Source organism: Oreochromis niloticus, linkage group LG14 (genome assembly GCF_001858045.2).
Source record: "Oreochromis niloticus isolate F11D_XX linkage group LG14, O_niloticus_UMD_NMBU, whole genome shotgun sequence".
Taxonomy (NCBI): domain Eukaryota; kingdom Metazoa; phylum Chordata; class Actinopteri; order Cichliformes; family Cichlidae; genus Oreochromis; species Oreochromis niloticus.
The window spans coordinates 14,709,143-14,730,346 of record NC_031979.2 but is presented as its reverse complement, the minus strand read 5'-3'; the positions used below and the strand labels follow the sequence as shown (position 1 = coordinate 14,730,346).

General features: G+C 39.7%; 1 protein-coding gene across 1 annotated transcript in view; it reads left to right on the top strand.

Annotated features, from left to right (window-relative positions):
* The window catches only part of pcp4b (Purkinje cell protein 4b), a 44,093-nt gene that overhangs the window by 14,066 nt on the left and 8,823 nt on the right, over positions 1-21,204 (top strand). The window contains exon 2 of the mRNA XM_013269291.3: positions 15,114-15,165. Within this exon, the coding sequence (XP_013124745.1) occupies positions 15,114-15,165 (52 nt within the window). The remainder of the gene's footprint in view (positions 1-15,113; positions 15,166-21,204) is intronic.

The following is a 21,204-nucleotide window of genomic DNA, read 5'->3' as shown; positions in this document are numbered from 1 at the left end:
TCACTGCTGCAAAGCAAAACAAAAGAAAAAGACTTTTGTGAGTCAGTGTGAGAGGTTTGATTTGAGCTTTTCCAGGGAGGGCTCCGTGGTTGCGTGACAGCCGGCCTGCTGTTTTTCTTAGGCTCGTAATTTTACCGAAAGCCCTCCTCAGCCCGAAACTCGGAGGAATGCAAAGGAAGCAAAACAACTAAAAGTGTGTCTCTCACACTGACAGGCACAAGTAAAGGTGGCTAGACGGTGTTGGGAGTAGTGAGGAAGAGAAAAGAGGGGAACAAGGAGTTTGTCGACGGATTTAATGCGACATGACCGTTCAAACAGCAGTCACTTTCTAAAACATCGGATTCAGTACCACATACGAAAGTGACCCAAATCGGATTTGAAAATATCGGATTTGTGCCGTTCACACTGTCATACCATGATCGGATACGGGTCGCATAGGGTCAAAAAAATCGGATTTGATGCGCTTTCGCCTGCAGTGTGAACGTAGCCTAATTCTCCACTGAGGAGGAAAGCCAACTCGAGTCGTTATTTGTAAAAGTAGCACCTTCCTTCATCGCAGTGCCATTCCCGCACCGACACTCAGCAATTTAACAGGAGCCCCTTTTTTGCTGAAGGTAGGTGTATTCCCTGAGAGCATTTTAGCTTAACAGTATTGGGAATGCACCCAAATATGAGCTGAGCAACAGCGTTGGTTAATATCTGCCAGTGTTTACTGGTGGCAGCTGTGTCACAACAGTGATGTGTTGGCAGCGATGAAAGGGTTTAAAAAGGCAATTTTTATAATTTTATAAAATAAGACAGTTGTTTTCCTGGCACAAAAGAATGAAAATGTACCAGTTTTGAGCCAAACTTCCATTTAAAACATTATTTTGGTGCAAGCTTAGTTGAAAGAGAAAACTCTACTAGTAATTGTGTTGTCATTAGTGATTAATACCATTTTCCTTTGGCATGAACGCCACATTCACATGCAGAGTAGCAGCTCAGACACATTTCAACCTTAATGCTCACTTAATGTCTCTCTTTGACTCATAAAAGCCTCTCTTTATGTTCTAATTACTGTGGTCAAACTACTGCCCGTCTTTCCAGAGAGAGGAAAAAAAACATCCAGGGAAACTCAGTAATTATGTTTCATGGTGCAGCACTGCAGGAGTAAGAACCCACCCACTTCCTCCACACTCTCAACCAGACGTGCACTGGCCGCCCAACAAAGGAAAGAAAATCCAAAAAATCTGCAGTGAGGAGTTATTGACCCAGCACTGATTTGGCGATGCTTCAGGACGCCCTGTGGCCCTTATGACAGTATGGTTTATGTAACTGCCAATGGAGCTCATACAGATGAGTGGTCTGTAACACACAATCCAGCGCACGCAAACGCAGACACACACAGAACACTCGTAGTAAAGAGCACACGCAGACACCCACTCCCACTGCCTGCACAGTGAGGATGAACACGCTGATTTCTGAAGAGCTGAAGAGGCAGGTGGAGAGTAAAGTTAGAGCATTGAGAGGGAAACAGCACAGCAGCATCCTGAAACGCACAGAACATGGCCATAAAGGCTGCAGATGCAGAGCGCTACGCCTTTATGAACATGTCAGTGTCATGGAAACAAGGCGTCTACAGCCGCGCACGTATCTCTGTACGTTACTGTGTGAAGCCTCTGGAACAGATATTTAACCGACATGGCGAGTTTGTTATTTTTAGTGCAGCGCTAACACTTCAGTTCTTCCTGCTGATGCCTCACATCCTTGTTGCCGCTTTTGTTTCCTTAAAGGCTCGGTTGTGCAGGCTAACAGATGGAAGCGATGAAGACTTGTGCTCGCACACTGTGGAGGAAATGAGGGGCAATGAAGTGTTTGGCCCTCATTTGTGGGGACAGGGCTTAAATCTGCTTTTTATTTCTAAACTTACAGTCACACTAGGAAAAACAGTAGTTGGAGATCGCGGCAGGATCAAAATTATTGTGACTGTAGGCTTTAAAATGGTTGCTTCAAAAACAGGGACCAGGTTTGTGACCACTCATAGTCAGTTGTTGTCTTCAACATGACTTTTGTAGCAGTAAAACAGCAGTAAGAGAGTGGAGGGTTTCGCTCACTGCCTTCAAATTCTTGTGAATATTTCTTGTTTTAAAAATATTTTAGCTTTTTACACTGACCACGTAATTTAGGAATTATTTTTTGGGTCAATCTCAGTTTTTCAAATGTGAATGATCAGCTCTGATCAGTACAATGATATGGGAGTAGTAATTTATCACTGTTTCACTTCAGACACAGCTAGAATCTCCTCCGGGTCAATCAGCTTCTTCTCTCCCACCTCTGCCAACAACAGCTCAAACTGCCACACTGACATCCTGAAATTTGTAGGAAACTGAAATTCCCCCTGTTGCTGCCTTTCCCTGACAATCGGATGAACCCAGAATCTCAGTTTCTTCTTTTTCTTGTTTAGAAACATCAGGATCAGCTCACCATCTCTTGATTTCATCTTCATCTTTTTCATTGAATTGTTTGCAAACACAACGGTTTCATTGCGGATTTGCATTACATGTTACAAGTATGAATCCGATAAATGTGGAATTTTGTGTAATTTTTCTGCAGTGCATTTAGTGTGTAAACCTCTTTAGTCGGCTTTCAGTTAGGGGATCAATCTGTTTGTCATAATACCTCAGTTATCTGTGATAAATTGTTGATAATTACAAATGTGTTGCCGTCTACATACATATAAATCCCATTGAACAGAAGTCACCTCCACTACTTACATTCCAGACAGAACATCAAAGATCTGAGACAGAAATTCTTCCACAATTAATGACGAAGAATGACAGTCTGTATGCAGAATGACATAGGTGCTCTGCAACTTTGCTTTTATATAGAAAACCAGGTAGCAACCAGTTGAGTCGAATCTGCTATTGCAAAGACACATGTTGCAGACAACTTGCGCTCATCAGTGCAGACGCATTCTGCAACAAGCTGAGAAAATGTCTGTGCATATAAATTAGACAGCAATTATTAACAAACTTCCAATCTGTCTGAATGTGACTGCAGTCGCTCTGAGCTGAACTGTGATCGTTGCTTCCTGCAGGTGACCCATGTAGTCACCTTGCAATTGAAACTGGTCATCCAGAGATTTATGCTGAATCTGTGGGCAAAAAACGTCATAAATGAGAAAAAATTCAATACAATAACCAGGCAGCAGCATGGTTGTGATGTTGCCCAGTTTAGGGATCAACAGGTATGAAATCACCGCCCACTCATGTAAAATAGTGTTGCTATTCTTGGACAGTCCCTCAGACCTGCCATGTTTTACTCTGTTTGTTGTTTCTTATTCAGACATTAGAGAAGCACCTCTATCCTTTTCTATCTATATCACGTTTAATTTTCAAAAGAAATACCATAAAATAACAGAATGATAACATCATATTTAATATAATATTATAACTCATTGGCCACATGTAGTCTCGAAACCACTGGCTACCATCCGCTGACTTTGACATTAAAAGTCTTCACTGCTGGCAACACTGGAGGTGCTGAAACATTGGCCCATAGAGGTTAATCATCGGATAACCACCAGTTCCTCAGATCGTGTCTAACTGCAGGATGGCACTAGAAGCACTCCTTTAAGGCTCCATTCATCTCGACCTGTTTTATGCAGACCTAACTACATAAGGATTAAATATGAAAGCACTGACTTGGTATTTTTTGCTTAGACGCATGTTAATCTTCACACTCACAGAACAAGAAATGCTTTGAAAAACTTGGAGTTTAACGACTTGATGATAAATCACACAAAAGTCAGGTTCAAAGTGTCGGCTCGCCTGCAGCATCCTATTCTGCAGGGCAGATAACCGACTTTGACTTGGAGTGAGGAAAATAAAGGCTCGCTCTCAGCAGAATGAAAGGAGGAGGATGATTTAAAGGATTCTCTCTGAAAAACCTCCTCGCTCTCTTCCCTCTCCATCCCCAGATGAATGCCCAATCAGAGATAAAACATATTTACATTTCTCTGATGTGCAATGCGCTTATGGTATACGCGCACTGGATTTTCTGTTATTCTGCCCGACTCACCCGGTGTTTAGGAGCACATATGCGTGCAGGGACTCTTGTTTGCACTGTACGCGTATATGTTTTCTCCTTGCAGTACTGTAATTGAAAGCCCCGAGGCACAAAATTGCAATGCAGAAACAGCAGATTTGCATGCGGTGCGCTGCAATCGTAGTTTGTGTTTGTGAACTTCACCTAAAGGCACACAAACACACACACATCAAAGCATTGTTTGCTGACCTTGTGTCCCTTTGAGTCTGTAAATGATTAATGAGACGCACAATATGTATCTCTCTGCTCTCTATCTCCCTCATCATCATGTAATTACTGTTTTCTTCTGCTTGATTGGTTTCTCATCTACTTGTTTGTTCCTCAGTGCAGGAAATTCTGTGTCTTGTTCTCCTCGTCCATCCTTTCTACAGGTGCACTGATTTTTTTTCGAGTGCAGGGTAATCTGCAGCATGAGGATAGCCCCCTTTCCCCCCTCAGTAATCTCACTCATCGAGCGCTGCTGTTATTGCAATTTACACTTGGCTCAGCTCCAGAGCAGCTCGGCCTTAATGGCTCCTCCTCTCTCCGTTGCACTCGAGTGTTATAGCTTCTCATCATCACCTCAGTGCTGAGCTGAGCACTCTTGCCATAAACACAATGACCTCAAGACGCTTCTTGAACTGTAGCCAAACTGTAACCTGTTAAACCCTGCAGAACCTGTTGTAACTTTAGTATTACACCATTATTATGGCGACGTTTACATCTACGATTATTTGGTTGTGTCAGAGGAGAGATTCAAATGTTTCTATTGGTGCTAGAGAGCATCAATCAAAATTAAATCAGAAATCAAAATTAAAGCATCTTTGCAGACAAATGTGACATTCAGTCACTTGACCGAAGTGCATCTCTGAAAAGCAAATTAAATCGTTTCACTCTATTCATTGTATCTGCATGATATTTGCAAATAAAACTCATAAAAAACACTCCACAGTTGTGAGATTACTCTCTATTTCTCCTATGTGCTTTTACGTACAGTGGCCACTTTAGAAAAGACAAATAATCAGATGAAAACGGCTTTTGTCACATATCTGCATCATTTTTGTGAAGTCTTTGCACTCAGCACGTGTACTGGAGAAATTTGGATAAAAATATTTGGCCCAATGAAATACTGGATGGATAGCTCACTGTTGCTCTTGCGGACAACTGAGTTTTTCTTGACACATGGTTGCACTTAATTTGCTTTTACATTAAGTTCTGTTGCCAGGCACACATTTTCAATATCGCTTGATCACATTCATTTAATTGTGAGAAGTTAAAATCATGATCGAGATTAAAATTCAATTTATTGTGCGCCCCAGTGTAGTAGCTGTTTGCTGTTACCAGGGGGCGCTGTCACATACAACCACTCTGTGCACGCAAGCATGTCTGTACAGGTTAGGCAGGTTTGTGTTCGCAAATACTCACACATACAGACACACATGAAGTGCCATAAATCCTGCATTAGGGTTGGAGTTCTGGTTCTACTCCTGTAAAACCTCTAAAGGGAGATTAAATGCCATCACATTTGGCTTTCTTTGACACAGGAGATATGGACGAGGTCCTCACCCCATCTCTATGCTAAACCCAAACAGTCTGTATGAGCAACTAACCTTGGCTACTTGTATCTCCTCATCATTACTAAGAGCACTAAAAACAGCTTGGCCTTGTTTAAAGGACACTGACAGAGTTCAGGTTTAGGTTAAACAAGGACTGGATGGCATGTAACAACAGCCCTCTGTTGGGACTCTCCTAATAGACCGGACAGTTTAAGTATAAACTTCCAAGAACCCAAGAAAACCCTGATCAGACTATTTCTGCACTTCCTAAACGGTAAATAGTTGGTCCATGATTCCACAGGGAGAATAAATCAGCAACTATTAGCCGAAAGGTCTTCTTCACAGTTTTTACTTCCAACTCCTCATCGTAAGCAACGCTTACATCTGCACTGGTGTTATCTAAGAGAAGAGAGTCAGTGATTTCTACTGATGCCTTTAAAGCCTCACAGTTGTTATTCCGTGCTGTAACTGTGGCTACCAGATTTATGAAAACCACCCTCAGACATACTCTGTAGCAATTTAGAGGATAAACAAGTAATTTTTTAACACACAGTGTATATTTCAGCAGTAACTGTGGAAAAAGTGAAATATTAATGCTGATGACTAAATGACGCAACAACCTCTCACTGAAACTTGAACTTGCCATCTCAGCTATAATCTCCAGTGTGGTTAGAGACAGATTGCAAACACCACCACGGCTGCTTCCTTACATTCTATTGAATTTAATTGTCTGATTAATTGTTGGGAAACACAGATTAACTGCTATATAAATTCTTGCTGGAGCACAGCCATAAATGGTAAATGCTGTCATTTGAAATGTTGGCACTATCGTTTGGCTTTAAAGGACCATGAACAACATACCCTTTGTGAAGGATATGAATGGTTATATGTAATTTGTAACCATTTAACAACCCTAAATGAGGTGAAAATGCTTAGTTTATAATAAATGGAATGGACTGATAAATAGAGGAAGAAGTGTAGGTAAGTTGTTTTTATGCTACTGAGTCTATTAATAGGCCTGTTGGACTGCTTTAGTGATACAAATAAAAAAAAATATCTGTGAATGGTCTTGTTGTAATAAAGCTGCGACGTTACATCAAAATTATAGCTCCAAAAGCAAACACAAAAGACTCAGGCCCATGAGCTTGAGACTAGTTTTGTGTGCAGTGAGTACTGATGCAGTGCAACGCAGTCTGACTGGCCTCTTTTCTCCCAGTCAACTGGTGCCACGGTAGCTTCTGGGGGCCACATTAGTCTATTGTGAAATAGCAGCTCCAATAGCTCCAGTGCAGGAAGCTGCTAATTTCATGGCTATTACTAAAGGCTGCTGGAGAGACTCAGTTACTCTCTTTGAACTGGGATTAGTAACGAGGAAGAACAAAACAGTGCTCTTATCTGGTCCTGATATTTATTTGGCGCTGCAGGGGTGACTGGAAGAGAGCTCAGCTGTTTTACTCTAATGTGAATTTTAAAAGTCACTTCCCTTCAGCTTTCTCCTGACAGACAAATGCAAAAGTGAGAACAAATCAGGAACACATGCTTGACAGGTAGGCATCACCTGCAGTGTTGTATGCACTTTTTTTTTTTACACACTTGAAGCAATCAGTGTTTTGTTTTGGTTTGAACTGCATCAAAGACCAGCCCTAAATTAGACTTTTCTTCCCAAAAGGCACAGCTGTGTTGTGTTTTGAGTTAGCGTGGATATTTCATACCCTCGCACCGCTCGTGCTTCTCCTCAGCATCAAAGCACAGCGCACGCCGTTTGAAATTCATTGAAAGCATTGGATTAATAATGCAGGGAGAGAAGCTGAGAAAAGAGGACACGTAACGTGATGTTTTCTTGACTCCTCAGCTATTAAACCATGGAAACCCATCTGACATGACCGAATGGGAAACCTTTGACCGAGCAGGTGAATAGCTTTTAAAAGCTTGCGGTGAAAATAGCAGGAGCTAAATCCCCCAGGAGGCAGTCAGATACATGCTCCCTAAATGAAACCATTTTCTTTCTCTGTTTTGCTACCGTGGCTTCTCCTCATTGTTTCCCACTGAATTTACTCGAGGTTAAAATAAAATAATAAAAGATATATAGAAAAGAGATGAGTAAAATTCAATATATCAATAACTCGGCTAAGTATAGGATAGTATAATATAGTGAAGGCCCTGTTTCATCTTCTGTACTTTATCTTCAGTCCTCTTTTATGCTAGTCTTGCGACTAACTTGCTACAAAGCTATATTTAGCTTAAATTCTGGAGACAGCCAAGATGCTAGCTCCAGTGATAAAAAGTTAGCCCAGTACTAAAAGAGGCAAAAGCTGAGGTCCTTTGAACGAGTGCATTAAATTTGCTTCAAAGCAGGTCAGTACCACAGAAAGATGTGTTAAAATGGTCCAAATCCACCATGAAAACAGCCCAAAACTAGCTAACGCCTCGTAGCTGTAGTAGTTTCCTCTCATTGAATGTATATATGTGAAGCAGTTTCTTTTCATAACTTGCCTGTTTAAACTGCATTGGGATAAAGAAACATTACTTTTGTGGCATGACCACTTTGTTACAGACAAACTGCAGGCGACTGTAGCTTTCTGCTCACCTTCACTAATTTGGCACATTTATCTGATAAATAACATGACTTGCTGTCTGGTTAATTGTACAAGCAGAACGTTTGGAGTCCATTTATAAATGTTTTATTTTGTTTTCTGGGGCTGCAGCCAGTAGTTGGTGATGGTTTATATCAAATGGCTACCTTAAATATTTAAAAAGAAATACAATTAATTTGCGTACTGCGCAAACACTGTTAGAGGGGTGTTCTTGGGTGACACAAGAGATCATCAAAACCTGCTTTGGTTGCTAGCAGATAGTTTAATGGAAGATACCGACTTGGCTGCAAACGCCACCATTTACTCTCTGAGTTTTAGTGAGACTTGAAAAAGCATGTCGCGAGTAGGAAACAGATTTTTTATCTTCAGGGTAAATTTTGTATCTTATTGTAACTAACACATTTCCAAATAACCAACTTTTAATGTGAAAATTGATGTTCTCCACTTTACGTCGCACGTTTGCACAGTTGCACTACTGCCCAGTGGGCAATTTCAGAGTCTGCACACAACACAGAAACTACCGGTGACCATGGCAACCTGCTAGTGATAAAAGCAGTCACAAGGAGGTTTACTGTGCAGCATTGTTTACAACATTTTAAAAGCTAGGGACTTTGCAACTGCTTGCAAACCGGTCATGGAATTCACACTTTTCCCTAGCAACCAGAGGTTACCAGTTGGTCATCGACCAATCACCAAACCTGCTCGCATTGGGGTTTAGCAATGTCACAGCGACTGCCAGTCACCCAACCAGTTGGGGAATACAGCCAAAGCTTTTAAATGATCAGAATTGGTAAAAGGAAGTGTAGCAAACTGGCATATTTAAAAAGCTGGAACTATGAAATAATGTAAAAATAAAATGTAATCTGTAACACATTCTTATGATATAATCATTGCATTCTGATCTCTGAGGCATTTATTGACTTGTATGAGTAATGAGAGTTGCACTAAGTGAAAGAGCCCAAACTGACTGCATGTTGATGGTTTTTGAGGTTTTTTTTTTAAAAGTCTTCCTTTAGCTAACAACCGGCTAACCAATCACAGGACAGAATCATCCCCTGAACTATTACCAGGTATAACAGAGTTTTATCGGTTTCTCTCTCAGCAAGAAATCAAACCATAAATTCTCCACCACAGTGCACTATTATTTTAAAGCTCTAAAGCATGTTGGATAATCTGGTTTCTGGTCACACCCACTTTAGGCTCCAGGGACACGTTAGACTGCAAATGCTGAAAGTCTCAGTTTCTCTTGCCCCCCTTCTCTGGACCACAGGAGGCAGTCAGAGAGTTGATTCAGGTCATTTATCTTCCCAGTGCCAATGTTTGTAGACTACATCTTAACTGCAGAGGGAGGTATTGATCCTGCTCTCCTCTCTTATCCCCTCTTCCTCGATACATAAGGGAAAAACGATCACTCACACCCTGGTTATGAATATGAAAATGCATATTGTTGATGTTAAATTGACATTGTAATTTCTGCAGTCACTTCCTACAAGAAAGTTACTTGAGCGCAGACAAACATGTCTGAGCTCAAATCGACTCACAGTGATTGCACGGGGGACTTTCCAGCCTTGTACCATGTGTGTGGCTTCAGATGGAACTCACACTGCAAAAAAATGTTATTAGCAGCAGAAATTTAAACTAAAAGTTTGCTAGTGGAGCATTTCCTCTAGGGTGTCTACTTTCTGTGCATAATGATTTTTATTAAAGTGACAGTGAGTTAGGAGTGTTTGCACGCTCTCTCTCCACAGAACCCTTCGGTTTATTTGTTTATTTGTTTATTTATAAGGAACCCCATTAGCTTCCACAACAGTGGTTGCTAGTCTTCCTGGGGCCCAAACCATCAAATACCATCGAATAAAATGTTACACAATAAATTGGATGCAAAATATCCACATAATTTGGCTCTTACATCCACAATAAAGTTTTACAATTCTGAAAATATAAACATGTTAATATAAAAAAAATATATAAAACACTCAAACAAAATACACAATTTCCATTACAAGTGACATTACCCTCTTACAATATTTACAAATAAATTAAAAACTGCCTAAATAAGCTTTTAGGTGATTTTTAAAAGTATGAATAGAAGCCAATTCTCTAACTGCATAAGGCAACTTATTCCACTGAAAAGATGCTCTAAATATAACAGAGTTTTTCAAAAAGTTACTTTTAACTCGAGGAGTTACTAAATTGTGGTTAGTTGAGAATCGTGTAGCATGATTATGTATTTCATCTGGATACTGCAACTGAGCATAAAAAAAGTGTGGTGTGTTTACCAGTATTGCTTTCTTTAAAAATACAAGTAAGCCATAGTATAATTTAGCTTGTACAGAAAGCCAAGAAAGTTTATCGTGTGTTTTATCGATGTTTGTATAATATGAACACCTTAACACTAATCTAGCCGTCCTATTTTGGACTAACTGAAGTCTGTTCAGATCTGTCTTATTAACTGCTGACCAAATGATTGAGCAGTACTCTAGATGAGATAATACTAGTGCATTAATGACACCTTTCATAATTGAAGAAGTAATATAAAAGGAGCATTTCCTAGCTATAGCTATGCCCTGTCCCATTTTCTTAATAACAGAGTTGATCTCCAAAAGTTGAATCTGTTCATCTGGACGTAGCGTTTTGTGGGAGAAACGTTTCGTCACTCATCCAAGTGACTTCTTCAGTCTCAGCTGACTGCAGGTTTCCCCAAACCTTATAAACAGTACATTTGCATAATGACTGAAACCAGCCCACTGAAGGAACAATGGGCTGTGACAACAGAGTTGATGTGCTGAGACCATGAAAGGTGGTGGTTTATGGTAACACCAAGTAATTTAATCTGGGTGACCTGTTCTAATACCGATCCAGCTATGGAAAGATTTAGTTGTGGGCAGTTGACTAAGCGTACTCTACTTCCTATTAACATGGATTTGGATTTAGACACGTTTAAAATCATGTTGTTTTTACTTATCCAGTCAAACACGTTCAGCAAATCTTGTTGTAATACACTTGTCAATTCAGAGTAGCTACTGGCTGAATAAAACATGGTGGAATCATCAGCATACATTACAAGATGGGATTTATCCAGGACGTACGGCAAATCATTCGTGAAGACTGAATAGAGAAGTGGACCGAGGCAGCTGCCTTGGGGTAGACCACAGTTCATTTCATAGCCCTCCGAGAAATAACCATTATAATAAACCTTTTGCCTTCTTCCAGACAAATAGCTTTCCATCCAGCACAAAGCAGCTGGTGAAAATCCATAACATTTTAGTTTATCTATCAAAAGATCATGATTTATCAAATCAAATGCAGCACTAAAATCCAAAAATACCACCCCGACCAAATTCCCATTATCTAGATATTTATACCAGTTATCTGTCATGTGAATGAGAGCTGAACTGGTGGAATAACCAGGTTTGTAAGCATGTTGAAACTGAGTGAGTAACTGATTTTCTGTTAGGTAATGTTGAATTTGTTCATAGACAATCCTCTCCATAATTTTACTTAGAACGGGGAGTAGACTAATAGGTCTTCTATTGACACCATTAAAAACGTCATTCTTGTTTTTAGGAATGGGAATTATTTTCGATTCTTTCCACTGCAATGGAAATAAGCTGCATGCCAAAGATCTATTAAATATGTGACATATAGGAAGGGACACAAACTTGGCTGCAACTTTGAGCAGTTTACTGTCTATGTTATCAGAGCCGGAGGATGTATCATCAGGAAGTGATATCAATAAGCGCTCTACCATCTCCGCATTCACTGCCTCAAACTTAAATTGGCATTGCTTATTATTCATGATAACATCCTGTATAAGACGACGTGATAAGGTGGAATCGCCTCTGCTCATATTAGATTTTAAATTTGTTATTTTATTACTGTAGTAATTCACAAAATAATTGGCTATGTCCTTAGCTTTACTTATAAACGTACCACCGTGTAGATGTGAGACACCACCGGAGCAAGATCTCTACCCATTATATTATTTAAAACTTTCCACACCTTCTTGCTGTCCTTATTGGCCTCCTTGAGCTTAAGTTGATATTCTTTCTTCTTGCACCTATTCAATTTAGTTACTTGATTTCTTAACTCGCGATATCTTGCCCACTCTTGTGGACTGACAGACTTATGTGCTTTTGCTTTTGCTATATCCCTTTCTGACATTGCAGCTTTAAGTTCATTATCTAGCCAAGGTGCATAGTTCTTTTTAACAGTAAATCTTTTTAAGGGGGCATGTTTGTCAGCCAGGTAGCAAAAGTTTTCAATAAACATAGATGATGCCAAATCAGGGTCACGCTCGAGGTAGATGTCAGTCCAGTGAATTTCTTTTACGTCATTAATATACTTATCTGCATTGAAATTTTTGTATGATCTATGAAAAATAATCTATTGTGCAGTTTTCAGTGGTTTCATTTTCTTGGTCAAACCTACAAGATTATGGTCACTATAACCAACTGGAATAGAAACAATATTAGAGCAATGCTCAGGAACATTTGTATATATATGATCAATACATGATGATGACCTATGACCTCCTGCGTTGACCGTGACCCGGGTGGGAATGGTGATTATCTGAGACAGGCAACAAGCCGACGCTGATGAACTTATCTTTTTCCTTAAAGGACAAGAAGGAGGTGACCAATTGATATTAAAATCTCCTAATAAGAACATGTCTTTGTTTTCCTCAGTTACTCTTTCCAGCATTTCACAGATTTGTTCTACATACAACATATTACTACTTGGGGGTCTATAGCAAGTAGTAATATGTTGTGGTTGTGGCTCTGAAGATAAATGGGCCACCAAGGCGGGCCCAAACACAGGCCTGGGGATAGGGATAGCTAATACTGAATTAATTAGCATGGGCTGATATGGTGGAGCAGCAAACAAGAGGATCATTTGATGCTATCTGCTTTTAGCTCCATTAATTTTGAACACTGTAGGGAATGCTCTGCGTGTCAATAATTGAATGACAAAAGTTATAAATATATTTTTAAACAAGTAAATAAAAGTGCAGTGACATCATATTCATGCTTCCTGTCGCTTAAACCCAGGCTTAGTGCCCAGGGTTTAAGCGAGCAAAGCTAATTTGCTATTTAAAAAAAAAAGAAAAGATATTTTATATCTTATAATATTTAATATTTAAAGATTATGAGTTCAAAAGCCAGGGAGGAGACCAGCTGAAAGCTCTGAACCCTATTCTTGTGAGACGAGTGGAGGGAGGAAGAAGATCTAAGAGCGCGAGGGGAAGTGGCAACCTGGAGAAGGTCAGACAGACATGGAGGGGCGAGACTGTGGATGGCTTGAACGGCCATAGAAACATTTTGAAATTAATGTGCAATTTAAGTGGGAGCCAGTGAAGCTGTTGCAGAACAGGAGTGATATGGTCAGTGGATTGTAGTCACAATACAAGCAACTAAATTCTGGACCAGCTGAAGCTTAAGAAAATCTATATATTTTTCAGCGCATCCTCCTCCCTTCCTCCTCCCTTCCTCCTCCCTTCCTCCTCCCTTCCTTTCCTTAATCCGTCTTTACTTCTTTTATTTGGTTCCTTTATGATGATGATGACGTGTCTTTCTTGCTGTGCTGCATATTAAAAGCTATAATATGGTTCTAAGAATAGCTTTGCCTAATCTGCTCAGTGTGATGAAGTGTCACTCTTATACTCTTCTGTAATGTTTTACCCTTTTCATGCCTCTAATGCTGAGAGTACCTGTCTGGATCCCAAACACTTTAACATACCAAGAGCTATATATTTGTTTTTTTCTTACATAAACTTGTTTTTATGACCGATATTAAAAAAAAATAGATGAACATTTACTTTCCCAGCAGATTGATATCTCATTATGAGGTAAAACTTTTCAAACTCCCCGGTGTTTGCTCTCACTTTATGTACACACTGAGAAAATCACATGTTGCGTTGGCAGAAATGGGTATTACATACATTAACTGAGCGTGTGCGAGTGTGTGTGTGTTATTTCTCTAGAGATTAGTGCCTGTTCGCAGTTTGATGGGGGAAAGCGAGTGTGTTTGGAATACAGGGTTAATATGATGTGGCAAATAAATGGCTGTTGGATAATGAGACATGGCATTTAGCTAAATGTCGCTGCTTTAGTGTTTAAAGGCATAATGATAATGCTATATCAGCTAAGCGTGGCTATCTGCATTATGTAACATCTAGATTTTATTTATTTAAAAGGTATTTAGCAAACAGTCCTGCTTACCTACCTACTAATGTCCTTTGGGTTTTTTTGGACCCGTGCACCTTTTTATTTAATAGGCTATAAAAATCCTATGAATGTGTAATATATACTTTTAATACTATAAACTGATGTGAAATGTGGTATTAGAATGAAGGTACATTATGTAATTGGACTTTATTATACAATAAAACTACAATGTACACATCCTCATTTAATTGACGTTTAAGCCCTTATTTAAAACTAAGGTTTAAGTACTCATCCAGCTGCATGAGGCTGTATAAGATATACTTATATTATCTCATAAATAGTGAGAAAAGAAAACATGTTGCTACTATTGTGACCTCTGTAGTGTCACAGTGACAAGTCATAGTAAAGAGCAACCCCTCAGGTACGGTGTCGGTCTCTGTCTTTACTGTCACGGGCTCCTTGGTCCACAGGGCCTGCACTGCCCAGCGCATGTGGCCACATTTAAGACCCCCTCTGGCTGTCATGGTGAAGGCGTGCCAGCTCAGCCTCCAGTATGTCAGAACCAATCATGAGACTGGGTCTTAATAACCAATAAGAGCACAGACCAGTGGCACGTAGTCAGGCCCTTTGGATACAAAGGCAGGGTGCTGTCAGAGTAAAGTCTGGTGGATTAAAATGAGAAGAAATCTGCGCTCCACTGACTCTTACATTTTGGTTTTTTTGTATTGCAGAGACAAACATCTGGAGCTGCTGCTGGCAACAATAAGACTTCTGGAGGACAAGGTAAAAAAAAAAAAGTCACAAAATGATATGTTTGTTTGTTTTTTCCTTTGGAATATACTTGGACATTTATTTTAGGGGAAACAAACTGTTGGTGCGGGGAAGAGGAGCTTGGAGTTTACAGTATTGGATGGTTTTAGAAGACAGATGACAGTAGATGGACAGCAACAAGGAGAGAAGGACATGCAGAAAGACACAAATTCACCTCAGGCTTTCCATCAGATGCGCTCTTATAAGAGTTCAGGGAATGATGTCATCATATATGACATGGAGAACATTTGATAAATGTCAGAGATTATGTGATTTTTATCAAATTATTCCTCATGTGATATCCTTTAAGATCATCCCACCTGATCTTGAGATCTGCAGTTGCTCATTATTCAAAACAATTTAATAATCTCTTCCCCTGCTTGACAGAAGATCACCTTGTTTATATTGTTTTATGGCTTTACAAACATTTTACAAATAGGTTTGTTTGCAACTTTGATGTCCTGATTCAGCTGGAAAAAAAACACCTTAAAAACCAGGAGACAAAAGTGAGATGACCATCAGCGTCTGTAAACACACTTCTCTGATGATTGCCTCCCTGAGCAGAGACAGACGGCCTGAGTTCAGTCCTGGGGGAAATAAAGTACAGCTCTGTGCACCGAGTGCGTTACAAATCATGTTTATTGTTGAGCTTTCTGTCATTAAACCCATCACAGCAGAGCAAATAAAGGCTTCAACGAGAGAACTAATATCCTCCCAGCTTTCACCTTCTCTAAATCATGCCACTGATTTGATGCCCTGACTCAGCAGCGCATCACGGATTGAGATGGGACCAAGTAGGCCGAGCTATTTTTATGTGATAAAACAGTGAATCCCGGATTTTATTCACTTTATTTGTGGGGAACTGCATTAAAACTCAACAGCACCGCTGTTACACTGACACCTGTATGTTTACAGATCTTTGATATGTCATAAATCAGATATATTAGTCATGTAAAAACCTTTTTTTCTTTTTTGATATGAAGTGGTGACTGCTTTAATTAGGCATGCCACACTCAGAAGTCCTTAAATCACAAAAAAATCACTTGGAGCTATATTTTCAAACCATAGAAATTCTTGAAGACGTGATGTGTCCTGTGCAGCAACAGCTACTCTATGAAAGGCTACTGTCGGTTGCTCCCAGATTTTTAACGCTAAATGCAATTCCTGGTGCAACCCCAAGGGGATTTGTGTCTCCGCCCGGGGATCTTTTGCTTGTTACGCGAATGTGTAACTAGTACACAGTGGAGCAGTTTTGTATGTAATCACAAAGCACGAAGTACAACAAACACAAGGCATTAAAGAAAGTTCAAAGTAAAACAGGAAATAGACGAATGCTAAACAGCAGCCGTGACAGAGAGAGGAGAGCAGGCATCATCAGAAAGGCGAGAAAACACTTGTGGAGCTAAAACTGCAACTAATAAAAATCAAAACATCACCGGAAACATAGTTGAAAACCTGATGCCATCTCCCCAGGACAAAGCAGTCGCGGTATGTCTGAAAACTCGAACAAAAGAGAGATGGCTGTTGATGGTTCCATGTATTTCTATACTTTCTTTGTCTTTCTTAGAGAACCAATCTGGTTAGTACATGGTTGCTAACAGATGGCCACACACCTTCTCTACTTTTAAGTCATTTATATTTGTGCACATGTAAATTGGGCCTCATTTGTTGGATGAAGATGGTAACGCATTCGACTGTTAGAAGCATCACCGCTCTGTCCCTGATGTCAGCATCATAAACCCAGGGGTGCAGCTCCTTGTGTGTATAAACACCTCAATAGGAAAAAAAACAGGGCTGGAAGCATGCGATAATGAGTTTGCGTCACCACTGACGCAAACTAGAAAATGTTTTGTTTTTTCATTCTAACCTATAATAAGTGGGAAACAATTCTTGAACACAAGCTTTCTGTTGGTAGAAAGTCTAACAAAGATGTCCAAGCAACCTCAAGAAGTACCTGAAACCGACGTCACTGCAATGGTTAAATTTGGAGCCATTGTTCAACTAGGAATACATGTAAAAAACAAACAGACAGAACAGCCAGCCGACCATTATAAAACCATGAAGTGTTTGTTGGGATTACAAACTGAACTGAACTGAATGGATAAAAATGAACTGTAGACTCAAACTAAGACTCACAATCATACAGGAATCAGACTCCAAAATCACAGAAATTCAAACAACAAAATTTAGAAACACAAAACCCAAAGGTGCCAAAAAACGTGCCAATATGTGGCTGGCAGAGTGCGGACCCAACTGCAGATCTAGAGACACGACCGAACTTTGAACAGCATTTATTGCCAGAGCTTGGGGAGTGAAATACTCTATGCAGAACCTCAGACTAACCAGGAATCAAGCACGTACGAGTTACAAAACTGAACACGCACACATGGGGGAAAGTATGACAACGACAAAGACCAGAGGGAGACTCAGACAATAAATACACAGAAGGGAGTCGCGGAAGACAGGAACTCAATGCACATGAGACAAGGGACTATCAAAATAAAACAGGAAACATAACAAACTCAGAAACAGACACTAGAAACAGGAACGGAACACAAACATGACTGAAAGACGACTCACCTGAGGCAACTAAGAGAGACCAGAGAGGGAGACATAACAGGGATCACAGAAGAGAATAAGAAGATAAACACATGCACAATATGACATAGACAAGAGCCTATGAACTAGACACAGACCAAAGTTAACCAAATACAGAGACAAAGGCTGACTACTCAAAGAGGCAAGACAAGGAGCAGGTGACAAAAGAGGGGACAGATACAGTTACAGAACTAAGAATATAATACAATGGACACAACCTTAAACTCAAAACACAGAATACCATAGGACTAAAACTGAAAACGTTTCATTAGACCAAAAATAATTCCCAAACCTCTAAAACTCAAAGGACATGGCCCAAAAACCTAAGATACAAACACACACCGATGTTTGTTGCATTACACACGGACAGTACTATCGGAAAATATTACAGTTTATGTAAAACTAGTTGATGAGTGTGAAAGTGAGTTTTTTGCAAAGGTAATGATGTATTGTATAGATAAAGTTACATAAAGCAACTTCAATTCAGTTTTATTTCTATTGGATCAAATCACAACAGCAGTTGCCTCAAGGCAGTTTATATTGTGTGGTAATACAACTTCAACAATTACCTGATGCCCGATGAGCAAGCAGTTGGTGACTGTGGGAAGGAAAAAACCCTTTTTAACAGGAAGAAACCTCCAGCAGAACCAGGCTCAGGGAGGGGCAGCTATCTGCCACGACCAGTTGGGGGTGAAGAACTTTTATGTAGTTTAACTGTCCTTCTAACTATACGTCTTCACAGAATGAACAACAACCTAGAAACACATTCTGTTTAAGTGACAGAAAATGTTAAAAAATAAAGGTACAAAGATACAATAAAGAAGGGAAAAAGTCTTTTTTGTACAATAGAATCAAAGCAAATCTTTTGTTCCAATGTTTCAATATCTTAAATTATCCACCTCAAAGAGTTAGAAATACTTAAGGGAGTAATCTGCCTGCAAAGTGCGTTTGAAAAGTGCATCCTCATTTGAGATTGAGAGAAGCTTGGAACCGAGTTCATGCAGCAGCTGACCTCGTCTAAAATAAAACAAAAAGTCGCTCCAATTAAACCGAGCCGCTGTTTCAGCTACATTATTCACCAGCAGCAATTAACGGGATTATCTCGAGCAGGGTAAACACTGTGATGCAGGAGACTAATTTTTCACTGCCTGTAAAATTCAGCTCTAGCATTTCACTCACTTAATGAAAAGAGAAAGTGAAGGAAACTACACGGCCCGCAGTACACAAACACAGAATGCGCCTTTGTTGTCTGACCTTGAAAATTAATTTGAAGCCTGTAAAAACTGCTTTCCCAGCGTGTCTGAAGTGTGTTTCTTAATACACAGAGATGTGGGGGGAGAGAGAGAGAGTGGGCGAAGGGGAGGGGGAGGGGGAGTAACGCTGCTATTGACTCGCCCACTCTGCATCCCGCGGCACACAGCACAGCCTTTAGAGGAAACCTCTCACAGGCTCAAGGACAGCCACAAACAGACGTATTCATATTCACTGGAACTCATTTTGAACTGGGTACGTTTAAGTACATGCAGCTGTGATGCACCTCAGAGATGCAGAAAGAGCTGTTTCCCTGATACCAGCGGGTGGAGGATGCAAGTGTTTACTGCAAAGATAAGGACCCCAGATTGAATGTTTATCAAGTGGATACAAATGAATCAGTCTTTTTTCTGCTTTTCTGCATAAAGAGTCAGAGGGTGGTGGCTGCTGGTGCTCATAAAATTTACTCTTATTAAAAGAAAGTGATTCAGAAAGTGACACAACAGGTTCTTATTGTTTTAAACATACAAAACAAAGTCTGCAGAGTGACAATATGTGCAAAACCTGACATAGATAAAACAGAAGTAACTGCAAATGATGTTGATCTGCAGGGTGTCTTATCTGCTATTTGTTAAATATATAGCTGGAATATTATTTATTTATATGATGCAACATGAGGAAATTTTGCTAATTTTACTACTTTAGTGCAAAATCATCTTAAGGTTTGTTTATCTAACCGCAGAGGAACCTGGACCTTCATTTGAGGCTTGATGTGTAAAAGAATCTGTAATTATATTTCTGTTCAAGGTTCACCTCATTTACCGAATAATTCAGCCTGTTTAGCTAAAATGACTAAACTTGTAAAATACAAAACTTTTCACTTTAAAGTTTTTCAGTTAGCTTCCCTGTACGCATTTAATTTGAGAAATTCATGCATTATATTGACATTAACAGTGCTTGAAAGAGAGTAGAGTCAAAGCAACTGTGAATGTGTGCGAATGAATGACTCAGACAATGAAAACCTTACAATAGAAACATGAGATTGGTGTGCATTATGCTCAGATTGTAATAGCAGCTAGGTGAAGAGCACAGCCAGGCACATTTTTATAATGTCACATGTAGGAGAGCTGTGCTTTCAGGGCTCGAATACACGGTTAATGCTTTTGAAAGGGCGTATTTTAACCCAAGCCTTTATTCAGCTATACAATACCTGAACACAACCAGGCAGTTAAACTGAAAACATTAAACTATTAACACTAAAAATTAATATTACTGTTGTTTTTTTCACTACGCACAAACCTCATTCTCCTGGGTGAAAGGCCTCTGTTTTCGTTCTTTCATCCAACACAGCTTCATTTATGATTCGTCCACTACAGGTTGACTGTAGTGACTTGCATTTTAAATACATTGTGGTTATTTAAGTCTTTCAGATTTCAGAAATCTATCCTAGCGTTGACATTTTGTTATGTTTTCATGACAAACAGGGAGAAAAAAAATCACTTCCCAACTCAACCCGCATCTACGCAACTTAGTTAGTTCTGATTGGATCTCGTCTCCCTAGAATTTCATCTCATTTTTACTGGTTGACAAATGTATCAATACATTTTATCATATTTTTTGTCCTTTTTATTTAGTTACAGTCTTGTTTTAATCAGAAAAAAAATTCTTGTTGAAAATTATTCTTCAAGGAAATTAACAGGTCTTTTGGTCCATTCGCTATAAACCCTACAGATGGTCGTCTTGACGATGTCTACATATCTACATTTATTGAGCTGCTGCCATGTGATATGCTGGTTCAATATCTGTGTTAATGAGTAGTTGAACAGGTGACGGTGTATATTGAAGTCAGTGTGTATTCAGAACCTTTTAGTGGGCTTCTGTGACATTGGCAGATGTGGTTGGAGTCCAGATGTCATGTGTTTGTACCATATGATTCATTTCTTCAGTGACCTTATGAGCCCAAGTACGACCCAGACTGTCCCTGTCACTGAAACAGCTGTTAGTACCACAGCTTTACATGATACTGCACGAACAAACCACACTGACAGTAGCAGTTAAGGATGGGGCACAGTGATGCCGTCATATGGGAAGTGCCCCCTGTTATCTGCTTATTCATGTGGGACATGACACATGAAAACAGCTCAGTTACCTCATGTAAATGTT